At 33.9% G+C, this 15,464-nt stretch overlaps 3 protein-coding genes across 3 annotated transcripts; all 3 read right to left on the bottom strand.

Annotated features, from left to right (window-relative positions):
- Window positions 1-1,580: 1,580 nt before the first annotated feature.
- LOC132166627 (uncharacterized) lies at window positions 1,581-6,767 on the bottom strand. The gene is made up of 5 exons (XM_059577474.1): window positions 6,387-6,767; window positions 4,455-5,714; window positions 3,622-3,771; window positions 3,353-3,533; window positions 1,581-1,963 (listed from the first exon to the last, which is right to left on the bottom strand). The coding sequence occupies exons 1-5, from the start codon at window positions 6,636-6,638 to the stop codon at window positions 1,782-1,784; spliced, it is 2,025 nt and encodes a 674-aa protein (XP_059433457.1). The 5' UTR covers window positions 6,639-6,767; the 3' UTR covers window positions 1,581-1,781.
- A 1,087-nt stretch (window positions 6,768-7,854) lies between these two features.
- Window positions 7,855-10,288, bottom strand: LOC132166779 (xyloglucan endotransglucosylase/hydrolase protein 2-like). Its single transcript, XM_059577664.1, has 4 exons — window positions 10,120-10,288; window positions 9,776-9,876; window positions 8,627-8,820; window positions 7,855-8,251 (listed from the first exon to the last, which is right to left on the bottom strand). The coding sequence occupies exons 1-4, from the start codon at window positions 10,286-10,288 to the stop codon at window positions 7,855-7,857; spliced, it is 861 nt and encodes a 286-aa protein (XP_059433647.1).
- A 1,932-nt stretch (window positions 10,289-12,220) lies between these two features.
- LOC132166687 (xyloglucan endotransglucosylase/hydrolase protein 2-like) lies at window positions 12,221-14,571 on the bottom strand. The gene is made up of 4 exons (XM_059577550.1): window positions 14,403-14,571; window positions 14,061-14,161; window positions 12,982-13,175; window positions 12,221-12,614 (listed from the first exon to the last, which is right to left on the bottom strand). Exons 1-4 carry the CDS (start codon window positions 14,569-14,571, stop codon window positions 12,221-12,223), a joined length of 858 nt encoding a protein of 285 aa, XP_059433533.1.
- Between the last annotated feature and the right edge of the window lie 893 nt (window positions 14,572-15,464).

Raw genomic sequence — 15,464 nt, 5'->3', positions numbered from 1 at the left:
AAAGATTAACGTTTTGATTTTTTTTTAATAAAAAAATGAATTTTTTTGTTTAAATAATAATAAAAAGTGATTGATGTGATATAAAAAATAAGAATGTAGAAAAGTGAATTGGGATTTGTGAAGTCTTTTGCCAAACAATTCTTTGCCACACATTTAACCAAAATTTAGTTAAATTCTACAAAAAGCAAGCTCCATCAAACTCTATTTTCATCTCCATTTTAGGGCTTGTCGGACCTCTACCCATATTTGGAGAACAAAATCCTTTCTCTACTCTTTTATGTTTTTATATTTTTCCTCACACTTTTTCTCTCCCTCACATTTATGGGTTTGTAATTTTGTAGGGTGATTTTGAGAATAAAAAATATATTTAAATAATAAATAGAATAGAGCAAAATTTAGAGAATTTATTATTTAGTACTTTTGCATAGCTGCTAGCTAAACCAGAAAAAACAGTGATTTTTTAAGCAAAATTTTAGTTAAATAATAGAGAGTTCATTGGGAATGCTCTACAAAAAAGAGAGCAAGGTTAATTAAATGTTCAACTCTAATCCTATTTTTATAAAAAATGATTGATTTTTATTTTTTGTCAATCTCCGTGCAATAGAAGGGCAAATCCATTAGATCCTACAGATTCAATAGTAAATTTGCAAAAAAGATTAATAAGAGATGGATGTGTAACACTTATCTATTTTTAAACAATTGAATTGATGTGTCAGTGTCCATCAGCCTTTATATATATATATATATATATATATATATATATATAAAGGCTTATGAGTACCACCACATTAGCCAAGGTATATGAGAGTCGAATATAAATTGAATATGCAGCATTACTCTTAATGAAATCGTTAACCACAAAATCATAGTTTTAACACAAACTATCATAATGAAGCCCATCACTCTCTCTCCACTTCTGCGCTTTCTCTTTCATATTATTTTCCAACCATATATTTCTACATGCATAATCAAATGGAGGTGTTTTTGGTCTTTTCAGTAGCCATCTTAGCTAAAAATACAAAAAAAAAATGTATAAGCTATTGGAGATGCACATAGGGTTTGGTTTGGTAACCTAAAAGTCTCAGAAACACAAAGGTCGTACACATGATACAAAGACCATTAACTAGAACATTAAACACATGGGTTTAAAGTGTCTTTATTAATCATGAATTCGGAAACGTAAAAGTCTTAAATAAAATATTATAGTATAAATGAGTCCAGCAATATTCTTGAAACTACCTTAACATGTCTCATGTCCCTTGTGGGATTTTGTAATTTTAAACATCCTTGTTATAACTCCTCATATTCTCTCTAACGACGACGTTTCTCCTCAACCCGCTAGCCAGGAACATTCTTGTAAACTTTTGCGGTTTGAAAGTACTCTGTTCAAACAAAAATATTCATTCATCCGAAAAAACATGAAGATTTTCCATTATAATTTCATTTTATATGTGATATCAATGCAAATAAGAAAGCTGGAAAATAAAAATAAAAATACAGGGTAAGCAAGTGGCCTGGGAGAGAATAATGTTTCCAACTAAAATGGTAGAGAATCATTGATTACCCAGAAAAGGAAAATGGAAGATGATAATTGATATCTAGATAAATCAGAATATTCTTGAACAAGATGGCTCAAATTTTGGTATAAACAAATCCAATCAAGAAGATTTTTAACATGTGTACCCTACTCATAAAAATGGGGTGTTAGTTTTGGAATTGAAGGCTCGTATTGTACATTAAACTCACAGGCAAGTAATTGTACAGTTGGCTAACTAATGGCGTCATTTGGAATAGAATTGCCAAAAAATGGCGATCCCAGCCACTATTACCACTTTAAGTATAAGTTTTGAACTGCTGAAAGAAGATGAAGCTGAGGACGACTGGGGAGATTCACATTCTTTTCCCCTAAGCTTGGCAGACAACTTGGATAGCAGCTGAGGAAGCCGACCGGCTTTTCTGGCAGCTGCAAGCAAAATAATGAAAAGCAAACATTAGAAGCTGGGAAGCAACAAGCCAGTTACATTGTAGAATAAATAACAAGGGTGATGTACATCTTCTCAAGAGCAAAAAAGGAAGTAGAATTTTCAAGGTTACCACATCATTTTCAGGTTAGCTTTTCTTAAAAGAAAAAGAAAAACCACCAAATGGGATTCTATTTGGCAACACTTGATGGAATTTCATATTTTTTGAGATGATAAACAATTAATAGGCTATTTTTTTTTCATACCTTTAGATAGAAGCTTGATTTTTTCAAATTTGTACACTAACTAACAAGAAATGCATGGTTGCATTATGGAAAATCGAAGGTAGATATGCCTTAAATAAATAGTTAAAATGACAAGCATATATTCCCCCATAGCCAGCCCACAGGAAATTAATTGCATAACAAAAATCTTAGATGCTTCCCAAAGAAAATGAATTTTCGGAATACTTATTCTTTATCAACTCGCACAGGAAAAAAAAACCCCACACAAGATTTCATTGCATAAAGTTCTTCAAAGAATTGACGGAGTGACTGAAGAAAAAGAGAAGCATTTCTTGCTATATTAATGTTATGAGGAATGCTACACTTACTCTCATTTTGTTACACAATTTTTCCACACCCAATGGTGGCTTTTAAAACCACCATTCGATATGAGATGGATCTTTATTAGATTTTGATCCCAATATTAATAATGTGGTTTTGGACAATTTATTGATTACTGGACTGCTCAAATTCAACTGAGGTTTTTTTTTCTTCTATCTTTTGAATTTTTATTTTTTTTGTCTTTGCCAACATTAGTGGGACTTATAATGGAGCGAAGCTTCCTTTGAATATGCTGAAAGATTTAATCTTGAGTAGTGTGGTAATGGATGACTATCTTGAGCACTCTTCCATCTTCTCTTTTGGATTATGTTGATTAGTGTATACACTTGGAGGTCCTCTCATATACCCTTTTTTTTTTGTTGGCTTACTGCTGTTTGTTGAGATTAAGGCTTCAATGAATTGAGTCGAGTTTATTGACAACTGTTGCTATGATTATTACTATGACCAGCTCAAACAAAGACAAGCACACAGAGATATAAATATACATACAAAAACTCAGAAGTTCTGACATAATAGTTTTTTTCTTTTTGATAAGTAGAAGTTCTGACATAATAGTGCTAATTAATCTAAATGTAAAAATTCTTCAATAATTGCATCTAGCCTAACAAAATGGAGTTGTGTGGTTTTCACCAACACCAAATGATGACTGTTATTATGACCAGCACTCTGATCTAAAACCATGAAAAATGGTTGCTTACTCATTGTTCTACACACTAGTATTATAATGAATGAGTCAAAATGACCTAAATCAAGAGAAAGAGTTACCTCTGTTTTTTAAAAGTCTTTCCTCCTCACCAACACGTCTTCGAAGTACATTGACTAAAGATCCAAAATATAATGCAAATACCGTGCATGTAATTGTGATGACATTGTAAGGCATGCTAAAATCAGGAGTTGTCAATGGTACAAGTAATACTTCAGTGTAAGATAGAACAAGACTCTTTTCCTGCACCATAAATTCAGACAGTCGATCAGATGAGTCATGGAAATCCAAAGCATTTATTACCAATGACATACAGGGAGTACATAATTACCTGAAATTTAGACAACATGGGTGTCTTGGTCAAAGAGTTCTCTTCAAGATAATGTGTGCTTGCAAGGAAGTTAGGAAAGCTTATTACAGCTGATGGAATGTCAAACCCTTGATTAGCATCTGGAGGATATTCATCGATGTGCAAAAATCCCTATGGAGACATCATAGACATTACAACGCAGTACCAAGAATATCAACAATTTATAATAGAGAAACCAAATGAACATTCAACTTTTGGCCCAGAGAAGTCTCAAAGTAAGAAACATAATTAGGTAAATCCTAGAAAGATGCACTGGCAATGGTTAGGATTCCTAATAATCTTAAATAACTCTCCCATACTGACATCTAGGCTCAAAGTGAAATTGAGGCACTAAAGTTGGGAGTGGGGTTTAGTTGAGCTGGTTTAGTTTGAGCATCGAGGAAAGAATGTCTATGATGTCCACAAGTTATCCTAGAGAACATTTAAATTACTTTTTTCCCTTTTTTTCTATTGGTGGTGGGGGAGTTGGGGTTTGAGTAAAGTTCAAACTACTGAATTTTACAACCTATATGTATACCTAATATTATTAGCTGTGTCTGTGTTCAAGTTATGAAGTGATTTCAATGAACCAGCAAGATTCACTATCATTAGGTATTCAAGTTACCTTATTGATGCCCTATGTAAAACATGACATTTAGTGTTATTTATGTACAAGACTTAGAAAATATTATTATGTGCTGACCAAAGAAAATATATGTGATTCAATCATACAACACGTATGAAAATGCTTATCAAAGAATGACTCAATTTGAAGAAAAAAAAGTTGAAGAATTGCCAGATCATGCGATTCATACCTTATCAAACTCTAAAGTTAAAGTGGCTGATTTCACACCACAAGGAAATTTTAGAACCAGCTCCATTACCCCAGGCGATACCTTGTCTTCAGAAGGTGAAACATGCATCTTCTCTACAACATCTGTGAGTCCCTGAGGTTGTCCATCAACAAAGACTTGTAGAGTATGAAAGTACACCTTAATATACCAAGGCACAACTTGGAAAATGTCAACTTGCAACTTACACCTATCTTCAACAGTATTAGCACCAAGGAAACCCTCATTTAATTCTGTGGACGTTAAGGATATTGCAATGGCACCTCTTTCATTCCCACTACCCATTAAGAACCTGCTAGCATGTAATGGTGCTTGTTGGCATGACCAAACTACAGGAAGCTTCCATGTAAGGCCTAAATCAAACGGCTCAGAGTCACTGTACTTCACAATTGAATATTCACAAAGAACAGATGAGCTCTTGCTATAAATGCTATTCACTTCTTTAAACACCCTGTCAGGCTTAACAGACAACTCAAAGCCAGGGTTACTCCTTAACCCTTCAGAGCCCATATTATCAGCCCTGGATATCACATTTTCCATCTGTAGATTCTCCAATTCAGTGACCAGACCTCTCTCAAGTTGAAGGTAAACATTACTAGACTTGGCAAGAACACATCTTCCAGTAACTTTCCTTCCAAAAATCGAACTCAAAGACCAGCTTGGTTGTAATTTTGTTTCAATGGAATAAGTTTTACTAGTGCTCTGACTATTAGGCTGAAGAACGACTGTAAGTGTTTGTTCTAGTACAATTCCTGATTCCAACCCGCCTGAATCAAATTGAGATGACTTCAAGTGCAACCGTTGAGAATGATAAAATCCTCTATATATAGAAGGTCTGTGCATTAATACAGAAAGCCCAGCTTTGTCACGGCATGGAAGGAGCTTCAACCAGGGAGTTAGGTTCTCGGTGCAAACAGCTTCACGGGGCAATGTGCCATACCTCAGACTGCCAGAAGATGGTTGAAAGCTCCATTCAGGAGCAGAATAAGTGGTAGAAGACTCTAGGAAGTTGATTGAAGCACAGAAGAGACCTGAAAGAGTATGGGTTAGATTCTTCCAGTAAGCATCAACCTGATGCTGGGGGACATCAAAGACAGCCCATAACTCCACCCCAGGAGGCTTTGCATTGCTGCTTGGGATGGGGTCAAATCCACCCCACTGATCATAGTTCCATCGACCTTGTGTAAAAGATAATTCCATTTCCTTAACTCGGAATTTCTGAACCTGTCCAAGCAATAGAATTTGATGAGTTATTTAGTATACTCAAAATATTAAAAAGGATTCACCTTAATTTTAGGTTATGTACAACGGTCATATTGTTGATTCCATTAAGAAAAAAAAAGAAAAGAAGAGAGTCATTAGTATTGCCATGTCCTGGCTAGCCAATCCAAGGTGCCTGTAGGGGAGGGGTGTATTTTCATAAAAATGAATTTAACAAAGAAGCAAATTATGAATGCAGCCTCATTCCTCATTGCAATTAACTTGAATTTCAAAACAGCATATGATCACATTTCCTACGAGATAAAATAACATAAGGCTTGAAGTTAAGTGGAGGACTTTAGTGACTTAGTCACATAGCATAAAAACTAAGTTGTTTCCACCTATCCAAAGGTTCTCAAATCTTACTTATCTAATTCAACACATACAAGGGCAGATTATTGTCACTATGGTAAACCCCAATAAACACAGATACCCATTCTTCTTCTCGTATAAATAAATACCTTTCCTTTTTAGTGCAATATCAAATCTTTGATTGAATTTGTTACTTAGTCGGGCTTTTACAAACCAAAAGCAAAAGACCAAGAACTACAAGATCCAAGAAATTTACTTTGCGTTTCTTCTTATATCCCACTATCCAAAATTTTCTCAGAAACCAAACAGAGGTCTATAACTTACCAGCTGAGCAATTGCTTTGGGGAAGAGGTGGTGGTGGCGGCCATAGGAGTCGGAGAGAGAAGACGGAGCTCTGGTTTCGAAATGGAAATGCGCCAATACTTTCCGATCAGGTAAGGGTCTCAGCAGCAACTCCTCCGAGAACTCTTCTTCACCTGCTTCTCGGAGAACCGATCCAAAGGCGATTGCGGAGAAGAGAATTTGGAAGAGAAGTAAGAGAAAGGGATAGACAGTCCGCCTAGGAAGATGGGTCATTGGGAAGGGTTCGGATTGCGGACTCTGTGTGAGTGAGCTTGAGCTACGGAGGGTCCGGCAAGAGCACCGAAGGAGCTCTGGGATTGGGTCAAAGAAGAAGAAGAAAGAGTGAGATGATGAGCTTTGCAGAGGCTCAGGCGATGGTGTTCAGGGCTTGGGCTCTTGGAGAAGTGAGATTGGGCTTTATGGGTAGCCCACAAAATTGAGTTACGATTCAAAACTATAACCAGCCCACAAAATTGCCTTAATTTTTTATTTTATTATTGTTTTATTTAAAAAAAAAAAAAGGCAAATTACACTAACAAAATTGCCACAAAATTATTAGTTTTTTTTTAGCAAGATAAATCCATAAAATTAAATTAAAATAAAAATACAGTAGGAGGGGGTGTAAAATTTCAACAAACACCCCAAAATAGTCATTACGTGAAATAAATTAAAACAGGAAATGGTTCCAAACCGATCAAGTTCCAAAATTTTTTGATCAAAAGGCTTAACAGAGGGCTGCCTTGACGGAGGCTTGTGTTGTAGTATTTAGACCATTAAAAATAAGGGTGCACTGAATGATATGGTCAATAAAAATTATGTTTCTCACATTTTCAAACAAATGAACATATTTCGCGACAGCTTCAGTCAAAAGAGAGAACCATTCCTGCTTTATTGAGAAAAGAAGTGAGGATGGGCTAGTGAAGGGGCGTGTGCATGATGGAGATAGACGGACGTTAATAGATCTAGCTTGCAACTTCCCACAAATAAAGAGGTGAGAGAGAGAGCCCCCAAAAAAAAAAAAATCAACCTTAGTCTCAAATATATCTTATATCGGTTTTCGACATCAAATAAGGAATATTTTTATAGCTAAAAAATGTAAAATGAGTATGCTTGTCAAGGACATGCATATGCATTTTCATCCAACTTAATTGGGTGGAGAAAACAAACTGAAACTAAACATTAAAATATGGTTTAAATTGCATTGAGTTAAAGTTGAGTAAATGATACACAAATGGTATAGTTTATGTTGATATGGGATTAGAATTCTTTAGGCCGCTCGATCCACACACGTAAGTCCTACAGCCCCTTCTACTTGGGGTTATTTGAATTACATGCAATTCGACCAACCAATTGTAAGAGTCCGTATTTTTAAACGAAAAGTTAATATAGATGCTATTTATTTGTTTTCTTCATTAAAAATACAACTTTAATGTCTTATAGTTGAGGGTCTTCATTGATCATCAAGGCACTCTGGGGGAGGGATCGGGTATCTGTGCCTATCAGAACAATAATCATAGTTAATGTACTTGTTCCTCACATTCTCGTACTCACTTTGTTGTCCGGGATCCAGTTTCCAGTACTTTTCCGTATTCCACCAATAGTTGGGAGAATAACACTGTTGAATGCTTGAGTTGTCAAGTGCTGCGCAGCCACCGATCTCAAATCCTTGAAAATGTGCTTGAAATGGTGCATAAGTCCAGTTAGTTTTTGTTTGGCCTCCATCGGTTGCCCAGCTATCTCCATCCCACAAGCTGCCTTCTATTTGCATTGGTTGTAGTGATGGGTACTCAACTCCAACGTTCCTCTTGTTCTTGAATACTCTAATGGGAATATTGTCCACATAAAATCTGCAACAAATTAAGCATCATATTAGGTTATATATATATATATATATATATATATATATAGTGTTAATTAAGAGCATATTCATGATTGCGTTTAAGAAATAGAGTTTTTAAGTCAAAAAACACTTTTTGGCAAAACTTTATTTTTAAGCTTTTACTAAAAATGCGTTTTTGCTATTTTTTAGCTTTTTGAATCTTTAAAAGTGCTTTCAATTTTTTTTACCAAATGGGTTTTTTTTTTTTTTCTTCAAATTGACTTTTTAAGTTTTAAACGCATTTTTAAGCATCTCAAACGCACACCCAAACAACCCATAAGTAATTAAATTTACATCTTTCTATCCGCTTAAACTTTTGGAAAAAAGGGTTTTTAATTCCTACACAATTTGATGTTGGTTCCAAAGAATCCCATAAGTATGAAAATTTGCTGTGGGATCAAACCAAAGAAGCATTCTTTCCTCTCTATTTCCTTGACCATTTGCAAACACATTTGTTTGTAATGTGTATGGCTTCCCTTCTCTATTGCCCATGAACTCGAAATCCAGCTCATCATGATTATTGCTATGAGAAGTTAGCTGCATGTATATTGATCATCAGCCACCTCCATTTTGTCCGCATTAAGAAAAAAGATGGCAATATATATATATACACATAAAAGGATAAACTTTGATAAATAGAACATGTTTTGCTTGGGTGATCAACGGATCTATTTTATCTACTGAGACTCAAATTGATGCAGCATGGGTGTGGTGGGGGTCGCAAAACCAAACATTATAGGATTAACAATTTTCCCCAAAACCAAAAACAAAAGAGAAATGCTAAAGATACTAAATTTTTTACCAAGAGATGTGTACCAAGGTGATGTAGAGCATATTCATTGGAAATGATCAAAACAATTAATAAATAAAAATGCTACAGGTACCAATGAATATGCTTCACATCATCTTGGTATTAATCTCATTGGTAAAAGATTTGATACCCCCGGTATTTCTCAAAACAAAATTAAAGAATTGAGGAAAAATAAAAGAAAACTTAACCTTCGAGTATTTCTTAGTGAAAACTGATAAAAATGCCACATAATTAAACTACGACCTAGCTAAGCCGTTCTTATTAGGCTTAAATAGATAAAAGAGCCATAACCCTACTAAAAAATGAAATAAAAAACGATTAGCCGCAATCTTCATAGATGCGGGAAATACTTAAATCTAGCGCGAGGGAGGCGGGAACAAAACTTATATAAGGAAAGGAAGTTTTAGGTATATATATAACATATATAATTTTCTTTGCTTACTCCTTCTATCCAATTTTTCTCCCTCAAAGTGAACCTTAATTACTAACTTGGACGTCGGAGTGCCTCAAGTCTTCCGAGACGGATAGTTTTCTAACGACTCCTCCCTTATTTTGTAAAAACTCCATTGTTGATCCGACCGTCCGAAAAAAAAAAAAAAAAACAAAAAAAAACAAAACAAAAACAAAAGCTTTAACATATAACAAAACCAATAATAATAAAAGAAAGGGCATGGAACTCACATAGAAAGTAGAAACAACTCCAGCCGAATCCTTGTCTGGTAGCTTCATACTCATATTAAAGAATCCAGAACCATAGCTTAGCTTGGATGCGAAGCCAGCCCCTATACAAGAAGCAAAAATATATTATTATCATGTTTTAATATCTATATATATGATAGTTGTGATATATATATGATTGATATATACCTGTTCATAAAATAATAATAATAATGATTAATACATTAATATATTGGTGAGAGAAGGCATGCATGCATTATAATAATTGAGAAGGGATGATCCTTGAACCATAATTTTGAGAAAAAAAAGAATAAAAAAAAAATAGGTAGAGAGATATAATTAATAACCCGAAGAAATATCCATTGAGAGCTGAATTTCTCTTCCTTGATTTAGAGACAAGACATGATCAAAACCCCATGTGACTTTATAGTTTTGATCAAAGCTAATGTCACTGCCTTCACTTGCAATCACCCAATTTGCTAGTAGAAGGGACACAAGTACTATTGATAAACCCATTAATTTTAAAGCCACCTTCTTAATTTTGTTCTTTTGGCGAAGCCTATTTATATACATAAAGAGAGAGAATAAGGCAAAAAGGGTGTGAGTCATCATTTCCTCTTCAACGTTACCCACACGCTATTCACTTCTCCATTAATTATATCCTGCATAACTAGCCACATCATTTTAGTACGTAGTGTTTGGAAGCAACTCTTCAAATCTTAATTAAATTATTAATTTTCTTCTTCTTCTTCTTCTTATTTTTATTAAATTAAGCTTTTGGTGAAAATGGTTAGTGATTTAACAACTTTACTCCAAGAAAATGCATACCAAATAAATGCACCGAGCTATTCAGGCTATGAGAAATAACTCATTACACCTAATTATTCATTCTCGCTCATGAGGGCAAATCGAGAGAGAAAAAACATCTTATTCAAAACAAACAACCAGCAAGTAGCAGTAGCGACCGGGGAGGAAATGAACGGCACAACACGGTGAAAATTTTTGATGTGGCATGTTCACAACGTCAATAATTTTTTTTACGTGGTGAAATTTATAACGTCAAAATTTTTTTTGACATGGTGAAATTTACCACGTCATGTAAAAAAAAAATTGACATGGTAAATTTCACCACGTCAAAAAAATTATTGACGTGTCACACAGTTTGACACGTCAAAAATCTTCTCTTTTTTTCATTTATATATTTTATGAATTATTCGGGTTTATACCCAAATTTACGTATTAACCTAATATTCAATATAATACATTCAATCCAATACATTCAATATCCAATATCCAATACATTCAATTCAATTTAATCCAATATCTACATTTACATTATTCAATACATTCAATTCAATCCAATATCTACATTTACATCCAATATCCAATTAATCCAATACATCAAACATATCCAATACATCAAATATCTCCAATTAATCCAATGCATCAAACATATTCAATACATCCAATTAATCAAATACATCCAATTAATCCAATACATCAAACATATCCAATACATCCAATTAATCAAATACATCTAATTAATTCAATACATCAAACATATCCAATACATCAAACATCTACAATACAAGATGATGCAAACCAATCTGATTCCATAATTCTTTGATCAAAACAAACATTACGTGAATTAAATTAAAACAGGAAATGGTTCCAAACCGATCCGATTCCATAATTCAATGATCAAAAGGCTTAGGAGAGAGCCACCTTGACGGAGGCGTGTGTTGTAGGATGATGATTAGACCATTAAAAATAACGGTGCACTGAATGATATAGTTAATAAAAATTATGTTTCTCACATTTTCAAACAAAGGAACATACTTCGCAACAGCTTCAGTCAAAAGAGAGAATTATTCCCGCTTTATTGAGAAAAGAAGTGAGGATGGGCTAGTGAAGGGGTGTGTGCATGATGAAGATAGACGGACGTTAATAGATCTAGCTTGCAACTTCCGACAAATAAAGAGGTGAGAGAGAGCAAAAAGAAAAGAAAAAAAATCAGCCTTAGTCTCAAATATATCTTATATCGGTTTTCGACATCAGATAAGGAATATTTTTATAGCTAAAAAATGTAAAATGAGTATGCTTGTCAAGGACATGCATATGCATTTTCATCCAACTTAATTGGGTGGAGAGAACAAATTTACACTAAACTTTAAAATATGGTCTAAATTGCATTGAGTTAAAGTTGAGTAAATGATACACAAATGGTATAGTTTATGTTGATATGGGATCAGAATTCTTTAGGCCGCTCGATCCGCACACGTAAGTCCGAAAGCCCCGTCTATGTAGAATTATTTAAATTACATGCAATTCGGCCAACCAATTGTAAGAGTCTGTATTTTTAAATGAAAAGTTAATATCCGAATAAGATGCTATTTATTTATTTTCTTTATTAAAAGTACAACTTTATTGACTTATAGTTGAGGGTCTTCATTGATCATCAAGGCACTCTGGGGGAGGGATTGGGTATCTGTGCCTATCAGAACAATAATCATAGTTAATGTACTTGTTTCTAACATTCTCGTACTCTCTTTGTTGTTTGGAATCCAGTTTCCAGTACTTTTCCGTATTCCACCAATAGTTGGGAGAATAACACTGTTGAATGCTTGAGTTGTCAAGTGCTGCGCAGCCACCGATCTCAAATCCTTGAAAATGTGCTTGAAATGGTGCATAAGTCCAGTTAATTTTTGTTTGGCCTCCATCGGTTGCCCAGCTATCTCCATCCCACAAGCTGCCTTCTATTTGCATTGGCTGTGATGGGTACTCAACTCCAATGTTCCTCTTGTTCTTGAATACTCTAATGGGAATATTGTCCACATAAAATCTGCAACAAATTAAGCATCATATTAGGTTATATATATATATATATATATATTAAAGTGTTGATTTATAACATATTTGTGATTACGTTTGAGAAATAAAGTTTTTAAGTTAAAAAACACTTTTTGACAAAAACTTCATTTTTAAACTTTTGCTAAAAATACGTTTTGGCTATTTTTGAGCTTTTTGAATTATTAAAAGTACTTTCAATTTCTTTTTATCAAACATGCATTTTTTTTCTTCTTCAAATTGACTTTTTGAGTATTAAACGCACTTTTAGGCTTCTTAAATGCATACCCAAAGAAAAAAAGGTTAATTTATATCTTTCTATCCGGTTAAACTTTTGGAAAAAAAAGGTTTTTAATTCCTACACAATTTGATGTTGGTTCCAGAGAATCCCGTAAGTATGAAAATTTGCTGTGGGATCAAACCAAAGATGCATTCTTTGCTCTCTATTCCCTCGACCATTTGCAAACACATTTGTTTGTAATGTGTATGGCTTCCCTTCCCTATTGCCCAAGAACTCGAAATCCAGCTCATCATGATTATTGCTATGAGAAGTTAGCTGCATATATATTGATCATCACCTTGAATCAATTACCTCCTCCATTTCATATGCATAAAAGACATAAACTTGGATAAATAGAACATGTTTTCCTTGGTTGATCAAAGGATATATTTTAACTACTGAGAATCAAATTGATGCAACATGGGTGTGGTGGGTCCCAAAACCAAACAATATAGAATTAACAATTCTCCCCAAAAATCAAAAACAAAAGAAAAATGCTAGAGGTACCAAATCTTTTATTAAGAGGTGGGTAACAAGATGATGCAAAACTTATTCATTGAAAATTATCAAAACAATTAATAAAGAGAAACATTATGGCCTATGGGTACCAATGAATAAACTCCACATCATCTTTGTAAAAGATTTGGTACCCTCAACATTTCTCAAAACAAAATTAATGAATTGAGGCAAAATAAAAGAAAACTCAACCTTCAAGTATTTCTTAGTGAAAACTGATGAAAATACCACATAAACTGCGACCTAAGCCGTCCTTATTAGGCTTAAATAGATAAAAGAGTTGTAACCTTACTAAAAAATGAAATAAAAAAACGATTAGCCGTAATCTTCATAGATGCGGAAAAATACTAAAATCTAGTCCGAGGGAGGCGGGAACAAAAACTTATATAAGGAAAGGAGGTTTCAGGTATATAACATATATAATTTTCTCTGGTTACTACTCCTCCTATCCAATTTTTCTCCCTCAAAGAGAACCTTAATTACTAACTTGGACGTTGGAGTGCCTCAACTCTTCCGAGACAACTAGTTTTCTAACGACTCCTCCCTTATTTTGTAAAAACTCCATCGTTGATCCGACCGTCAAAAAAAGAATGCTTTAACATATAACAAAACCAATTATAATAAAAGAAAGGGCATGGAACTCACATAGAAAGTAGTAACAACTCCAGCCGAATCCTTGTCTGGTAGCTTCATACTCATATGAAAGAATCCAGAACCATAGCTTAGCTTGGATGCGAGGCCAGCCCCTATACAAAAAGCAAAAATATATTATTATCATGTTTTAATATATATATATATATATATATATATATATATATGATTGATATATACCTGTTCAGAAAATAATAATAATAATAATGATTAATACATTATTATATTGGTGAGAGAAGGCATGCATGCATTATAATAATTGAGAAGGGATGATCCTTGAACCATAATTTTGAGAAGAAAAAAAAAAAATAGGGGTAGAGAGATATGATTAATAACCCGAAGAAATATCCATTGAGAGCTGAATTTCTCTTCCTTGATTTAGAGACAAGACATGATCAAAACCCCATGTGACTTTATAGTTTTGATCAAAGCTAATGTCACTGCCTTCACTTGCAATCACCCAATTTGCTAGCAGAAGGGACACAAGTACTATTGAAAAACCCATTAATTTTAAAGCCACATTCTTAATTTAGTTCTATTGGTGAAGCCTATTTATATACATAAAGAGAGAGAATAAGGCAAAAAGGCTGTGAGCCATCATTTCCTCTTCGACGTTACCCGCACGCTATTTACTTCTCCATTATATCCTCCATAACTAGCCACGTCATTTTAGTACGTAGTGTTTGGAAGCAACTCTTCAAATCTTAATTAAATTATTAATTTTATTCTTCTTCTTCTTCTTACTATTATTAAATTAAGCTTTTGGTGAAAATGGTTAGTGATTTAACAACTTTACTCCAAGAAAATGCCTACCAAATAAATGCACCGAACTATTCTGGCTGTAAGAAATAACCTATCACATTTAATTATTCTTCCTCGCTCATATGGGTAGATTAAGAGAGAAAAAAACATCTTATTCAAAACAAAAAACTAGCAAGCAACAGCAACCAAGGAAGAAATGAACGGCACAATACGGTAGAAGGTGGATGGACGCATTACGGAGAAATCGAAATTACTGATCAAGTCAGAGAATACTTACAAACATAAAGAAAAAAACCAGAATGAGAGGGAAAATGTATGAGCGAGGAGTACAAGGAGAAGGAGAGAGGAGGAGGGAGCATATCTCAAAACTGTTGTATTATTTTCCATGCTAGAACAAAGCCATTATCATTATTGAAGAAGAACCATATATGAGGATTCTCCTTTAACAATGTATTTGTGCAGACGATTTTGGCCTAAGTAATACTTCCGTTTGTTAATGTTTTAAGATAATATTTTTTATTTATAAAGGTGTTTTAAGTATTTTGTATTGTTTGTGATGTTTTTTCTTTTGAAAATTACAAAAGAAAAACAGAAAAACAGAAAAAACTGCAAAGCCCTTTAAAAAAAATAATGTTA

Source organism: Corylus avellana, chromosome ca11, assembly GCF_901000735.1.
Source record: "Corylus avellana chromosome ca11, CavTom2PMs-1.0".
Classification (NCBI taxonomy): domain Eukaryota; kingdom Viridiplantae; phylum Streptophyta; class Magnoliopsida; order Fagales; family Betulaceae; genus Corylus; species Corylus avellana.
Note: the sequence above shows the minus strand (reverse complement) of the source record. Positions and strands in the feature narration are given on the sequence as shown.